The 16,117-nt window shown below is 56.8% G+C and overlaps 1 protein-coding gene across 2 annotated transcripts in view; it reads right to left on the reverse strand.

Annotated features, from left to right (window-relative positions):
- Positions 1 to 3,003: 3,003 nt before the first annotated feature.
- Positions 3,004 to 16,117, reverse strand: part of LOC119103998 (influenza virus NS1A-binding protein homolog A) — a 36,723-nt gene continuing 23,609 nt past the window's right edge. For both annotated transcript variants that reach the window (XM_037227712.1, XM_037227711.1), the window contains exons 4-13: positions 15,100 to 15,298; positions 14,249 to 14,431; positions 10,064 to 10,177; positions 9,589 to 9,733; positions 8,957 to 9,169; positions 8,404 to 8,649; positions 6,323 to 6,448; positions 5,422 to 5,595; positions 4,644 to 4,814; positions 3,004 to 4,266 (exon numbers count right to left, since the gene is read on the reverse strand). In XM_037227712.1, coding sequence (XP_037083607.1) covers positions 3,944 to 4,266; positions 4,644 to 4,814; positions 5,422 to 5,595; positions 6,323 to 6,448; positions 8,404 to 8,649; positions 8,957 to 9,169; positions 9,589 to 9,733; positions 10,064 to 10,177; positions 14,249 to 14,431; positions 15,100 to 15,298 — 1,894 coding nt within the window. In that variant the 3' untranslated portion in view covers positions 3,004 to 3,943. The remainder of the gene's footprint in view (positions 4,267 to 4,643; positions 4,815 to 5,421; positions 5,596 to 6,322; positions 6,449 to 8,403; positions 8,650 to 8,956; positions 9,170 to 9,588; positions 9,734 to 10,063; positions 10,178 to 14,248; positions 14,432 to 15,099; positions 15,299 to 16,117) is intronic.

Here is a 16,117-nt window from a genome sequence, read left to right on the forward strand (position 1 = left end):
AACATCCTCACCTGACGACTCACCGATTTTGATCTGGCCCGGCAGTGCGCCGGCGGCCCCGAGCAGGCTCGTCAAAGCCAGGAGAAGCCGGCTGGCCATCGCTCGGCCGGCGGTGCGCCGCCTCGGTCGCCTACAGCCCGCCCTACCCTCCTCACGCCAGCGGGGCGCAGCGGGGTCTGAGGCAGCTCCGCGCCGCGCGCCGAACGGCACGCTCGCGCACGGGCGACCCCAGCACTCTCGAGCGGCTGCGTCGGCTTCTGCGCACGGCAGAGTGTGAGGGGCATAGCGCAGGCATTTGGAGGTAAGACTGGACAGGCGTGGGGCTCCATGTGCGTGCATTTTCATTTCCCTATGGGTTGAACTCGCCTCTGCGCATGGCGAGATGTTTTTTCGCTGGCCGCCGATGGTCTCGTACTGGCACCGAGGGTGAATAAATAAACAATTACGTCACGGCATAAATTTTGGCAGCTTGCAGTATGGCTGAGCAGATGAGATAGGCCCTTGTTCCGCCAGAACGATCCCAGCAGTGGGCAGGGTGGGGGCGGCTCATGCCATCCAGCCCTCGTGAGGAGGAGCGGCAGAGGAACCATGCAGGCAGCCCCGGCCCAGCCGACTCTCCCGAGGGGAGCGGCAGAGGGACCGTGCAGGCAGCCCCGGCCCAGCCGACTCTCCCGAGGGGAGCGGCAGAGGAACCATGCAGGCAGCCCCGGCCCAGCCGACTCTCCCGAGGGGAGCGGCAGAGGGACCGTGCAGGCAGCCCCAGCCCAGCCGACTCTCGGGCGGGGGGGGACGGCAGAGGGACCGTGCAGGCAGCCCCGGCCCAGCCGACTCTCGGGCGGGGGAGCGGCAGAGGGACCGTGCAGGCAGCCCCAGCCCAGCCGACTCTCGGGCGGGGGGGCGGCAGAGGGACCGTGCAGGCAGCCCCGGCCCAGCCGACTCTCGGGCGGGGGAGCGGCAGAGGGACCGTGCAGGCAGCCCCGGCCCAGCCGGCTCTCGGGTGGGGGAGCGGCAGAGGGACCGTGCCTAGCGAGCTCAAGCTGGCTGAGGCCGTGCTCAGCTGCCAACGCTCCATGAAAATTGTGAGGACGCTGCGATCTGTTGCCCCTGATGTGTGTTCTGGGTGGGGTCTGTTGCTTGCCGTGAATCGGCTCATGAGGTTGGCTCGCAGCCGTTCGCAACGGGCCTGAGCCCATTCACGGTGAGGGAATCATGGCGGTCCAGACTTAAGATGACCAACGCGTCGTGTCCTTCTTTACGGAGAGCTGACGCTACCATATTCATATGATGACAAAGGGCGTAGACCCAATCCATGTGGAAAAGATCCTGGGTCCCCATGGCCAACCCGGCGGCGTTAACCGCTGAAGTATCACGCCCGGCGCCGTTAACCGTTGAAGTATCACGCCCGGCGCCATTAACGGGTGAAGTATTACGCCCGGAGGCGTTAACCCCTGGAGTACCACGCCCGGCGCCGTTAACGGGTGAAGTATCACGCCCGGCGCCATTAACGGGTGAAGTATCACGCCCGGAGGCGTTAACCCCTGGAGTACCACGCCCGGCGCCGTTAACGGGTGAAGTATCACGCCCGGTGGCGTTAACCGCTGGAGTATCACGCCCGGCGCCGTTAACCACGCCCGGCGCCGTTAATAGGTGAAGTATCACGCCCGGCGGCGTTAGCCGCTGAAGTATCACGCCCAGCGCCGTTAACGGGTGAAGTATCACAACCGGCGACGTTAACCGCTGAAGTATCACGCCCGGCACCATTAACCGCTGAATATCACGCCTTCCCTCCGGTAGCTAGCGAAGTGGGCGGGGAGCGTACGCTGTGCGTATGTATGATGAAGGAAAGCCGGGACACCTCATTTAGGTCCTTCAATCGTCACAGGAGATCTGAACATATGCCGCCCGAACTGCATAGCGCCCCCGAGATAAAAGCACATTTTGCATTGCTACTATATCGGAAAGATTCCAACGTTCTCCAGGGCGTTTTAACTACAGGACGTATTTGACAAAAACGTTGCATGTTGTGGAGAGGAACCAAGGGCTATCAGCACTATATCAGCACTATCCTTGCCTTTGTTAGGTCTACATGGTAGCCCGCACCATCATAGCACTATACCTGCCAACAGGAGCCCTGACTGGCAGAAGCTAAGTGTGCAGCATGACGCTACCTCAGGACTGGTGCCTTTCCACAGCACTGCAACCTTTTTGTCGAAGAAAACTGGGACTAACAATCCGTCCAGGACCACACCTATTATGCCACGAGGCTATGCACAGACCACCAGTGCCCATGCGTAGCTCACAGACCCCTCGCAGATTCGGCAGTCTCTTGACTGGGCTAGTTCTGCGGCGTCGCAGATCATGACTTCTTGCACATTATGGTTTATAGCTAAAATGGCATTTTGGTTACCCCGCGCACGTCTAATGCATTGCAACGGCCTGCATTTGGAACCAGAGCACTCGTCAACGAACAATCACATCAACTGACCACTCCCCCCCCCCCCCCCCCGAGGACACCATGTTTGGCGGCGCTGTCCTCTACTTCTTTTCTGCAGACACTGTGGAAATATCCATACTAACGGGCCACATTCATCACACTAGATCACTGGCCTGGAAACTTTAAAGTAACTGTGGAATGACTACTACCGCGAGAGCACCTCAGTTGTGAGACTGTTCTTCAGCCATGGATGGGCCGGGATAAGAATCTTGCATGGTAGTTGTTCAGGGTTGTTTTCCTCCAGTGGATTTCCCTCAAAATCCATGGGCGCGCCGGACTTTTCGACCCATCGGGGTGACGGATCTATTCCAGGCATGTCTCCGGTTCATTCCTTTCAGCAACCAGCTTACTGGATAAAACCGAACAGCGCCGTTCACGACTACTCGCGTTACGTGTTGATTGGTTATTACAGCTTTCGGCCGCGTCGACTGCAGGGGTCATTGGGCGCCCATCGCATAGTGTATGGGATGCAGAACGAAAAACACCGGGCTCGGGAGAGTACCAAGCCGTGCCGAACATTGCTGCTTCTCAGCCGCATGTATTGACAGGGTTATCGGGTTCACGTGTCCGCAGTCCAGTCCAGTGCGGCAGCCACCAGCACACGCGCACACAACGGCGTCAAAGCATCTCCGAAGTAGTCACCGGTGACCCCTGGTGACCTGTGGTGACCGCAGCACGCGACACCACACACCGGCCGAGCATCAAAATATCCCGCAGGTCCAATAGAGCCGAGCCTCTTGTAAATCGCCCGCAGGCGCAGAAAGATGGCATTTCCGAAGCGTTCACTCGCAGCCCGCCCGTAAATGACAGTTTCCATTCACCACCAGTACACCTCGCTGTGGAAATTTTGGTACCGGAGGCAGAACGTGCGTTGTAGCGAAGGTCGTGCAAATGACGGTACGTACACAAACATTGGCCCCAATGCGCTGGGCGGACATAAATACACGAGGGTGCGTGGCACCCAAAGGACCGTCAACAGTCGGCATCTCAGAGAAGATTGGGCACAGCGGAAGCCAGGATGTGGGCACAAAAGGGTTCAGATTGCTCACAGCGGTCACAAAGTTTGGTAATTAATTACTGCGAGCGTGGTTCGCACAATAAGTTGTAAACAGACGCCATTAAAACAGGGCGACATTACACTGTACAAGAGACTGTCGCCATCCAGCAGTCGACAGCTGCTCCCCTAGTCCCCATGCTGAATGTACTGGGCCAAAGGGAAACCGAACAACGTGACCCACGCTTTCCACATCGATGTTAGGTGGCCCTGCACGCCAAATTCGCGTGCGCTGCGCGCGGTTCGGTCAGAGCCGGCAGCAGCCGCCAGGAGCGGGGTCAGAAGCTGCGTGCTGCCAGCAGCAGCTGCGATATTGTCACAAGCCTTTCAGTACTCGCGATGGAATGAACTCGTCCGCGGCGTCTCTTTCGTGCTGCCATCTGTTGGCGGTGGCACTACGCGCAAGTGCCGTCGGTAGCGCCGGCGTCACCCGACCGCTGCTCGTCCGTCTCGCTGTCGGCCGCTTCACTGGACTCCGAGGCACCCGAGGCGCCACTGGACTCCGAGGCGCCAGACACGCCAGTGGACTCCGAGGCGCCAGACACGCCATCAGAGGCGGCGTGGGCCGGGTCACCGCCACCGGCCGTCACCGCCTCGGGGCACTCCTCCTCAGAGGAAGCACTGCCACCGGACAGGCCGCGCGCCCGACGCGCGATGAACGTCGTCCAGTTCATGGTGCGCGCGTCCAGAAACTCCATTGTGTTCAGAAACTGCTTTCCTGCGCGGCGGAGAGGATCAGTCAGACACGGAAACAGGTGGCTGCAGCACGTCCAGAACACTGACCTGACGGGAGGACAGAGCACCCACACTCACCTGTGGCGTGACAGGCGGCTGACCACCTAACAGGGCAAATGTCGAAAGAAGACTACTGGACCAAATGTAATCTCTTGTTTCGACATCCGAATTTGACGGTATAATGGAAATGGTTAAAACTCGGCGACAATGATTTCCGAGCCAGGAGCCAACAATCACCGGCAGTGGCAGCCCTGGCCCGGTTCTTTCACGGCACGCTCCTCCCACCGGATCGCACAACGGCACATCACCAACGACACTGGCCCTGCCTGCTAAATACTCCCGTCAGTGCCCACTGCTCACCGGAGAAGCCGCCGACAGCGAACAGCTTGCCGTCCACCACGGCCACGTTGACATTGGCCCGCCGCGAGAGCATCTTGGGCCCGGGCGTCCAGGTGCCCTCGGTCGGGTCGTAGATTTCAGTGGTGTTTAGCGACTGCACGCCGTCCAAGCCGCCCACCACAATCAGTTTACCTGAGGACGCGCCACCACCGGTGAGACTCCCACCTGTTTGGGGCTAAGGCCTCCTTCATGCTCCTGAACTTTAACAGATGACCTGTGGACGTGGTGTGGAAAGATGTGACCGGTTGTCTTGTAGACTGACCGTTCAGGTCACGTAAGGCTGGGACAAAGCGTTCGAGGGCGCGCGACAGCATATGGGGCTCTGCAAGACCAATTAATGTCATCGAGGTCACCACCGACGAGAGTCGTTGCCAGACGAAATACCCTACGCAACTGGGCCCGAGCTGAACGAAATGTAGCTGTGGCTGCTAGCGGTGACAAGGAGCTTACAAAATATTTTTGTTTTTATAGAACATGGTTAGGTTTTACGACCCACAGCGCACGTTTAGAACCCAATACTTATCCAAGTTCAATATCACTGCACGATAACAGGACGGCCTTGGTGCCTTTATGCTCATAGCTACACCGACAGAATAACTCGGGCTTAAGAAGACATTGCAGCTATCCTCCTGCCACACGGCGAGTTCGTACACGCATCTTTACAGCAGCAGATCACTAAGAAGTAACGCGGACCAGTCGGCGAGCCTCGACTGGCGCCCGCCGTCTGTAGTCAGCGTACCTTTGATCCTGGACACTCCGCTGCCGCGACGCGGCGTCGACATGGGCGCGACGAAGGACCATGCGTCCTCCTCCGGGTCGTACACCTCGACCGAGCTGAGGCAGTTCCAGGAGTCGCAGCCGCCGACGGCATACACCAGCCCGTTCAGCACGGTCACGGCCGCCTGGTATCGCCCTGCCACACCTCCGGCGCGTCAGGGAGCGGCACCCATACACCAGCCCGTTCAGCAAGGTCACGGCCGCCTCGTGCCGCCCTGCCACACCTCTGGCGCGTCAGGGAGCGGCGCCCGCACACCAGCCCGTTCAGCAAGGTCACGGCCGCCTCGTGTCGCCCTACCACACCTCTGGCGCGTCAGGGAGCGGTACCCGTACACCAGCCCGTTCAGCAAGGTCACGGCCGCCACGTGCCGCCCTGCCACACCTCTGGCGCGTCAGGGAGCGGCACCCACCCATCACCACCCGTTCAGCACCAGCCCGTTCAGTACAGTCATGGCCGCCTCGTGTCGCCCTGCCACACCTCTGGCGCGTCAGGGAGCGGCACCCACCCATCATCACCCGTTCAGCACCAGCCCGTTCGGTACAGTCACGGCCGCCTCGTGCCGCCCTGCCACACCTCCGGCGCGTCAAGGAGCGGTACCCGTACACGTCGGATGACCGGTGGAGCGCAGCATCGGCGCAGGTCACGGTAAACAGTGACCGCTGGGGATCGTCGTTGGAACGACTAATGTCAGTTAGGGATCGATGAATTTTGAACATTTCATAAGAAGCATAGATGTGCTGTAAATTTCCTTCCCCTCATCCTGGTCTCAAATCAAAACAACCAATGGGGAAACAAAGCATCCAATGATATTAACATCTCGAGCTAAAAGCAAGAACACGTAGACAGCTGAATATGAACTTACCGACGTTGAGTGAAGCCATTTGGGACCACTTGTTGGTAACAGGGTCATAGATCTCGCACTTTCTACTGCCGAACTTGCCATTCCAGCCTCCAATGCAGCAGATCTTGCCGTTCAGCGCACACACCCCTGGCGACAAACGGTTGAGACTTCAGAACACGCGGCCGACCACATATTTTGCCAAGGAAATACACTGGCCGGGGAATGCAGCACCTGAAATATCATGAATGTTTTATCTGTGGATAAAACACCAACGGTCGAGAAGTGATGGTCAAAATGTAGGCTTAGCGGGAGCTTTTTATGTCTGAATAACGTCGGCTTTAAGGCAATAGATTTCAACAGATACCATAATGATGGCGTTTTGGAGAGAGTGCTGGCATTGGTCGCCACATTTTGACCACCAAACCAAGCGCACGTAATGATCCTGCTAAAACACAAAGAGCTGGTCGCTGAAGAGCCCAGTAGCAAGCAACTTTACAAACTGTTGCGCATTTAACTAGAGTTTGTCATCCATACAAACACCAATCCCCAAATAAACACGGCGGGAACACGACGATACCATAAACGACAACCGTTTACCTGACAAGAGCACCTAAACAATGGCCTAAGGACAAAATAGCATTGTAGCAAAATACACTAACAATGCACGAGTTGCAAATACAAGATTCAATTAACAAATCTTACAAGCATTTTGGTCAAATATTTTTATGCTTCAAACAATATTGCAATACATGGAAACAAGCTATATCACACGACAGTTAACAAACTTAGCTTACTCTTGCTTTGGTCTGCTTACGTTAGTGCGTACGCGGAGTAAGATGCACTCGTTAAGTTGAAGGGCATTTAGCAAAAGCCAGCACAGGCTTTCAAGTGCACAGGCAAGCGATACGATGCTATTGTCTTAGCTAAAACGCGGAAAACCTTACCATACTGAAACAAGGAAGAAACTCTGAAAAAGATTCCGGAGAGCCAACAACGCATCGAGCCAAGTTGACCGGCAAAGCTAAACTAATTGACAAAACCATCTAAGGGCAGCACACTCATAAATAGCTATCATGGCAACAGCCTTACGACTAGGGTGCAGAGGTCGGATGAGTGCTCCAATCAGCCTCCGTCACAGACGCCAGGTCAATGGTTGCGTATAATGAACGAAGGGCACACGTTCTCTTCCGCCCTCTGACTCAACGATAAAAAGAAGCGGGGCAGTTGCTGCAGGAAGAGGGATTGGAGCAGACATCTGATCAATGCCGAGGGCAAATTAGTCAACGAAAGAGTAAAAGGCTCTGTAAAAATAGCTGAACACTCCTGCCGTCAAGAACGGTAAATCAAAAGAAGTCTCGAACTCACCTTCGTAAACGGAAGGGAGAATTAATTTTGAATTTGGTCAGATACAGATACGAGTGACGTATCTAGCTGGCTGGTTAACGCCACGCCCTCGGACCGCGGTGCTGCGGCGCACCTCCACTGCGGGAGCGAGGCCCGTGACATGTCCCGCCTGACAGCGCGCGGTTAGAAGCCGAGAGTGCGCCACCCCACTGCCCCTGTCAACCGCGCGCAGTGGCGGACCGAGCGGTGACGCCAACCAGCTAGCTAAAAGTCAGCTGACCGTGGCATCTGAAAATACTGTCAACAGTCGGCGACGTCAGCTGGCTAGGGCGACCGCGACTTCACTCACCACACCTGAAAAAGTGAATGGAAAAGACCGCTTTAGTATCGTGTAGTGGAAGGAGGCCACACATGAGTGCTGTGCTCTCTACCAGAGCGGGTATCATGAGGACAGGAGCTGTCAGAGCGGCACACATTCGCGCACTGAGCACTCAGGTCTGTGAACTCAAACAGCATCCACTACGACCATCACTACCGCGAAACCGGAAGGGCTTTACCTCGCTAGAGTTCTGGGCTCGTCAGCATCCTGACATACTCGTGAGACAAGTCTGACGCCACTGACCATTACGTGCGCTTTCTGAGCCGCAGCCAGCGTACAGCCGCCAGGGCAGAACGGTCGCCCATATCTGGAATAAGCGAGAGATCGAGTTGTGCTGGAGGGCGGGACACCTGTCGGCCGGGCACGGAACTAAAAGTACCTAGGTTAGACCGCGCCATGTGCAGGTGCGCGCGAGGCGTCCACTTGTCGTCCTCGAGGCAGAACGACTCGACCGACGACAGCTCGTTGTTGCCGTCGCAGCCGCCGACGGCGTACACTCGGCCGTCGATCACGGTCAGATCGAAGCGGCCGCGCGCCGCCCGCATCGGAGGCAGGGCGCGGATCTGGTTGATGGCCGGGTCGTAGATCTCCACCTCCCGCAGGCATTCGCCGCGGTCGTACCCGCCTGAGGGCAGCGGTGTTGACGATGACGCTCGGATAGGCTCTCCCCACGTGGTCTACCACCACCGGCTTCACTGGCGTCCTCTAATTGGTGAGCTGCTTTAATGCTAGGGAGTTACTACAATTCATAACAACGCATTGAACAGAGTGCGAAACCGCAAGCACACACCAACAACATCAACAAACGTCATGAATAATCAGCGCTTAATCACAAGACGGCTCACAAGTTTGGCTTTCCGTGCGCCCGAAGAGCCCAGACCAGCCCGGAACCCAGTACAGAGTCACCGAGGCCGCCGAGGAGCACAACGCACCGCAGATGATGAGCTTGTCGTCGATGTTGCCGACGCCGATGGCGCACTTGGCGCAGGCCAGCTCGGGCAGCACGCTGTACGAGTCGGGCTTCTCCATGCTGGGCGGCCGGCTGGTGCGCGGCGAACCGGTCGGCGAGGGCGCGTTCAGTCGCTGGCGTACCGACAGCACCGCCAGGCGGCCGCCCAGCGTCACCAGCGCCACCATGCCCCGCTCTGAGGAGGCGGGACAAAGTCAGCCGGCGCTGGGATCGGCGGGAGTCAACGAAAGCGAGAGAGCGGACGCCCGTCCAGCGGACCATGCTCAGTGGGAAGAAGACAGAGCATACTGGAGCCGGGCCGAGCGTGAAGACAAGCATGAATAACATGTCCTCAGGGTGGAGCTACCCTGCCCCCCCCCCCCCCTCCCTCCCTCCCGTCCGTGGGGACAGCACGGATGGGCCTGGAAGGGCATCGAATAATAAGACAATGTGCATGTGAACTTTGTTCCGCCTGCGGAGATGATGCTAGAACCGGTCATACCTTCAGAAGGGAAACAAACAGTGGGCATTTTTCCACTCATGCACCTCTAAAGAATGGGACAGTGTTGCGCCAACTCATTTCATCGGAATGTGAGAGTCAAAGCTGGCACTCACCGTCGACCTTGGAGCAGGCGATGGTCTTCCAGTCGTAGGCCTCCTCTTGCATGCGCTCAGCCACCTCGGTCGAGTAGGTGATGGTGTGGTACTGCTTGGAGGACGGCACGGGCTGTTGCACGGCCGGCGACGTCTTCCGCCCAACCTGCCGAGACGGGCAGCGCATGTCAGATCAGGTGAGGTCAGATCAGGTCAGGTCAGGATAGGCCATGTCAGGTCACCACGGCCGCTCGCAGCCGTCCGTCAGGCGCCGGCTCAGGCCACCGTGACGTCAGAGCTCACCGGCGTCCGGTCATACGGACAAGGATGCCGACACCCCGACATGTGATGCCGCTGAGGCGACAGACATCGGCTGACGGGAACTGTGACGAAACCACGTGTCGATTGAGGTTGAAGAAGGCATCTCGAGACGAATATTGTCGCGTGCGTATGTCAGCACTGGTTGTCATTACGTCAAACCGGCTGGAATAATCACCTTTCTGCTGAGCTTCTTGTAGTCCTGCACCATTTCGGTGTCGGCCGAGTCACCGGTAACGATGTCGGAGCAATCATGCAGCGACTGGTCCAAGTTCATGTACAACAGGTGCACCTGCAACAAAAGCGGTCGGCAATCAGCTCAGGGGCCACCAATCCCAGCTATACATTGAGAGGGCATGCTAGTACAAGGAGGTTAGCATGCTCTAGTGATGGCGGTGGTAGCAAGGAAAACGACCTGCGCTTTTAGCTCAGGCGCCACCAATCCCAACTATACATTGAGAGGGCATGCTAGCAATAGGAGGTTAGCATGCCCTAGTGATGGTGGTGGTAGCAAGGAAAACGACATGCGCTTTTAGATGTTTAAAACCGATGAATAAAACACAATGCAAATCATATGGGCATGACTGTTTCAAACAGCGATTAAAGTGTGATGGCAATACTGCATCTTAGTTAAGTCTACGTGGCGATTATTTTAGGTCGTGCCTTTTTCAAACGCTGGTATTTTTTCAATATAACGATATGTAATGATGATATAAATATATAATAACCTGCGGCCCACCAACAATCTTCTGCCATCGGTTCGATAATGACATGTTGCCGAAATATCAACCAATGTAAATCTCCACTCTCATCACGGTCCACGAACTGCCTTCTTCTGGTATTGTTTCGATAAAGGCAGGTTGCCACAATATCAGCCTCTCTCCATTCTCCTGGTTTTTCTCTGAAGAATGAGGTTTTACTACTGTCTTATCAGTGCTACTTTACCACAGCCTTCCCTGTGTCACAGCTTTATAACCCAAACTAAATGTTTACCACCGTTCCAAGTTCTGTTACTCGCAATGATTCGTTTACGGCAACAAATCTAGAGCTACCGGCGATGACCGAGATACGGTACGACGCAGATGGCCAGAGAGACAGACCCGAGGCCTTGCTGCGCTGCAGTAGGAATGGGATAGCCCTGAGCTCTGTCGAAACACCGCGGCCAGCAAACAAGGCACCCTCACTGTGATTCATCCGGCAGAAGCAAGCTTCGCGGAACGAAACCCGACGGCGCCTGCTGCATTTGACAAATTGACTTCTGACAGCAATAGAAGCATTTATCAATTGCGGCCAGCCATTGCAGCACGGTGTCTCCTTTCCATTACACTTACCACAGCGTGGATCGTCAATTATAGGTTTTGGTATTATGGAGCACGTCGGCTTTCGCAATAATGGTCATTGATGCTCATTGTTCCCGACTGTAGGGAGTCAGGCACGTCAAACACACGATGAAAGCCTCAAGTCCAGCCAAAAATGTCTCTTGTCCAACAAGCAAGCAACGTATCTTATCCCACTGGTGCCTATGGTCCCCCCCCCCATGTTATTACCCACATACAGCGGGCCTGGATTTGTTCACGGGAGAAATGCGCTTCTCTTCCAGTAGACTGTGTTTGATCTGCCGCCGGTGTGACAGCAGTTCGTGCGGGACTCGTTCCTCTCTAGTATCAGCACGCCTCTCCGCACCGAGCCCCCGCTACACCGGCGGTGGCAGCGTCCGTGCCCGCGGCTCACCGGCGGTCACCCCGCGTCGGCCATCTCCGCCGCCGCCGCCGCCGCGCCCTGCTGCCCGGCTGTAACGGAACCCGAGCCGCGCGGCGGTCTTGCCCGGCGGCGGCGGCGGCGCCACTTCCGGGTCCAGCTGGCACCGTCCCCGCTAACCCTCGCCCCCGCTGCCGGCGGTATCGCGGTCAGGTGACGACCAGAGGCTGGGGTAGCGACAAAGGCATCCTCCCCGGCCGGCCCAGCCGAGCAGGATGTCACTTTCCTGCCAAGTCGCTGCCCCCCCCCCCCCTACCCGACCCCAATACTGTGCGTTTTAAAGACCCTGTTGACGGCGCGGCGCTGCTAAGTTCCAAGAGGTGCGGCGATTAGTGCCGCGACCCCGCACCACGTGCAGGCGGTAGGCGCTGCGACAACACGGGGTCCGGTCGGACCCCTGTCGGCCGGGCTGGCCGGGCCGAAGGGCTAATGCCAGGTGCGCTGGTCGACGGACACATGTGACCGTCTGCGGCGGCGGCGGCGGCGGCGAGCCCCCCGGGCCGCTGGCAGCGTGCCGCGCAGCCCGGGTGTGGCCTGGCACCGGCACCGGCGACCCCCTCCCTCCCCCGCCGTCCGTACCTGGCGTCGCCAGACCACCAGGAGGGGGGAGGGGGGAGATGTCCCGTGCAGCCACGGAGTCTGGTTCTAGGTCCGACCCGGCGCAGGAAACACCCAGAAGGTTCGAGGAATGTCAACGGTGGTGCTTAACAAAGTCGTCCGATGACTTTCCAAATAATAAACACGTCTATGTCATGGTTAGCAGCATCTAGTAGCGCTCAGCCACACATGGTTAGACAAAGCTCGTTTGCTTGAAGTCGATCCATTGCTATGAAGGGAAGAGCCTAAAAGAAGTTTGAGGAAAGGAAATAACCCTCCGCGCAAATACACATTTAAGGCCCTGGTGCCCTCAGTGACGCGCCCATAGGTAGGTTCAGGAATTATGTCATCGATCACACATGTCATACATCTCCCGTGATCGTCAGCACAACCTAACACGTCGAGGTTTGACAATATGACCAATGTTGGCATGCCACCGTCGTTTAACCAACCCCTGCTGACAATAAAGGTTGATAACTGTTAGCATAAAAACCCTGCACTCGGGATGCCTTCATTATCAGTCTTCTGATCCATGCATAATCTGAAGTCAGGGTACTTGTAAAGTCTAAGTAAATTTGAGTGGTGCATCGGGATTAAGATAAACTGAGAATGAGTGACTGATACATTTATTATATTTATTGTTCTCATCTTTCCTTTTAACCACACATATCTGGGTTTGATAGAGTTTCAAAATTTTCCCATCAGATACGTTTGGCTCACCTTTTGAAATATTTTGTTGCAAAAACATACGTGAGAATATCAAGCATTCACAGCCCCTCGTACAGCCTGCAGGACACCCGAGTTCTGAGTGGCCTAGCTGCCAGTTTAAATTTGACGCCAATTCAATGAGCCCGATATTCTTGCAGTCGTACAACACCACACAGCCATTTGAGAGCATTCGGGGTTTAAGAAGCGACAGAACCATTGCATGATGAGATGGCGAGTGAGGGCTTACAGACCGCTTTCACAAATCCATAGGCCGCCTGCCGGAATCGATTCTGAAAACATCGTTGTTTGATGACAGAGCGGTGGCAGGCACTTGGAGCCTTGGAGCCCGATTTTTGTTCTAGTTCCTAGCCAATATTGTCTGAACGACGGCCCTCCTCCCTTTCGAATACGCATAAATGCGTATAAATGCTTAACTATAACGCGTCCAGTGGGCCAAAGGCATGGATGTTTCAACGTTTTCACTGGTCCATCTACGGCTGCCCGTTACAGCACCATCGGCTGCGACCATCCTGCAGTTACGCAATGAACCCTAGAATCAATAATCAATGCAGTAATAGCATCCATCCTCAGCCGTGAGTCAACATCTACACGTACTGACCATATGAATCGCAGCGGCCCTTCATCTGCCCCCCCCCCCCCCGCCCCCCCTCCCGTAAACATTTCGACCGCCCGGAAACGTCGCACACTTCCCTTGACGATACGTGGAGGCGGCTGAAGCGTCTGTCTGTATACACACGGCTCGAGCGAGACGTGTACACCACTCGGCCGTGGCGCCGGCACCAGACCCGTCCCCTCCCGTCACACCTATGATCCAATCATGACGTGACCCTGCTCCCATCGCAGCGCAATCACGCCCACCGCCGACCACTCAAGTGGCGGGGGGGGGGGGGGGGCGCCAGGCAGGCGCCACAGCCGTCAGCGCCCACACTCTTGAGGTCACGAGACCAGATTCTCCCGCGCGGCAGTCAACAAGGCTGGTAATCATTGTAAAAGTGGCGGCGGATCCGCAAGGGGTCGCGTGCTCCCCCTCCCCTTCTCCCAGTCCGTCTGGAGCCAGCGCGCAGAGGGGCGTAAACAAAGCCGTCATCCATCAGCCCCCGGCAGGGGGCGAGAGAGCGGCAGGGGGAGTGGGCGACCGGACGGAGGGCGGGGCAGCATCGCAAACGACCAAAGAGCAGGGGAGATGGGCAGGATGAGTAAAGGGATAAAGAAAACACAAGACGGGAAAAAGGAGGGACAGGATAAACAGAATCCAGGAGAACACTGCATGTTTGCTTACCTTTTCCGTACTATCTTCCAGAGACACGTTCTCGTCAATCGTAAACTTGCGCAACCAGTCAAGGACGAGTAAGGCCTGAGTGGACATGTTGATGGAGGTGACTTCCTCCAGAGCAGGCGTGAGAAGCTCCACCTTCACCTGTGGCAGCTTCAGCATCTGCTTCGTCGCCACCATCTCAGCAAACTGAGGAGAGAGAAGAAGCCACGTTTACGATCCGAAATAACTAAGGAAGGCGAAATGATCGTTAAGTAACACTCTTTTCGAAATCTCCATTGCTCGTTCGCGCACATACAAGACCTGCGCGGCCCACGTGTCTGTTGCGGACGGACTTTGTCTGATTCCTTCTCCCCGCCGCCTCCGCCACTGTTGTGTTTAGGCGCCTATATGGCTTCACAGGCAGCTGCAAACCAAGGCGGTGCCGGAGACACGGTCTCGGCTTAGCTGAAAATGCTATGTGTCCCCATAGCATAGCTGCAGGGGACACAGTTTCAGCCAAAGTTTCGGCCAAAGTTTCGGCCAAGTAAAGGCCACGGTACCACTGATAAATAACTACCGCTGGGCCCCGGGATGTAACACCACCGAACTGAAAGCCCAACCACACTAAATGCACACCACACCGGCTTATATTGGTGAGGCTGCAATTCAACCCCAAATACGTTGAGCTTCGTGCCGTACCCAAATCAAACTAAGGGCCGCTTCCAAAAAGCTTGATGACATATCCCCTGGCCAGAAGCGAAAACCCGGAGCCATCGACGAGACCCCTTCCCTCTCCTTCCTCCCCCCCCCCCCCCCCCAACCACCGACCTGATTGGGCGTAATGCGTGTCCCCAGCGGCGTGGTGCCTCACTCACGTGCAGCACGATGAAGTCGTCGGCCACCTTGACCAGCTGGGAGTCGCTGGCCACGCCGGAGATGGAGCGGATCTCCAGACATGACTGGGTGTCCAGGTTGCTGACGAGCCACTCGGCACAGCGACGCGCCACCCTGTCCATCTTAAGGCGGGCGGCGGCCGAGTACACGGCGCGCACCTTGGACGGGTGCACGTACAGCCTGTAATCGGGCGGGCAGACCGGTCATGTCAGCACGAACTGCAACCAGAGTACACGGCGCGCACCTTGGACGGGTGCACGTACAGCCTGTAATCGGGCGGGCAGACCGGTCATGTAAGCACGGACTGCAACCAGAGACCGGAGCGAATGTCCAGTCTGCCACTAGAGTCCACCGGCCACGGACGGGATCGATCCTAGACCTGCCAACAAAGGCCAACGGCAACGGACCGCCAGCAACCAGCCGCTGGCGGTAATCACACATTGGATGGCACATTTGCTGCTCTTTTCAGAACCATCCGGCCAACTTGACACGGAAGTTTAATATACGCTCCGTGATGGCACAAAAATAAGTTTGAATTAAAAAACGAACCTCCCCACGCCTTCCTTTTGAGACGTTCCTACGCCCACACTGAATCTTGGCATGTCAGGGCCGTCTCAGAGTCAAGCCCCTTCCTGCACGGCTAGATTGACAAGATTGCACGCAATATTGCTAGAATGCCTTTCCAACTTTCAGCTCGTCCTCTGCCTTCTCTGTCGCGCAGTAAACCTCCGCGTTTGCTTCGCAACAGGTTCGCAGTTTCCCACGTCCGGATACGTGGATGCGTACCAATCCTGCGCCAGTTCGCTCAAGCCTGCCAAACGCACTCCCTTCAGCCGTTGTTCCACGACAGCCGAACGTGCTTGCGCATCAGACGAATTCAAAGTCTCGGTCCCCACTCCTCGGCCGGGAGTGGTGCGTGCGTGCGGCCGGGCCGTGCCTGGCGCTGCCCGTGCCGGCGGCGATGCCATCGTTCCCGTCCCCGCGCCGGGCCCGGCCGGC

This window comes from Pollicipes pollicipes, unplaced genomic scaffold, assembly GCF_011947565.3.
Source record: "Pollicipes pollicipes isolate AB1234 unplaced genomic scaffold, Ppol_2.1 Scaffold_5724;HRSCAF=6776_pilon_pilon_pilon, whole genome shotgun sequence".
NCBI lineage: Eukaryota > Metazoa > Arthropoda > Thecostraca > Pollicipedomorpha > Pollicipedidae > Pollicipes > Pollicipes pollicipes.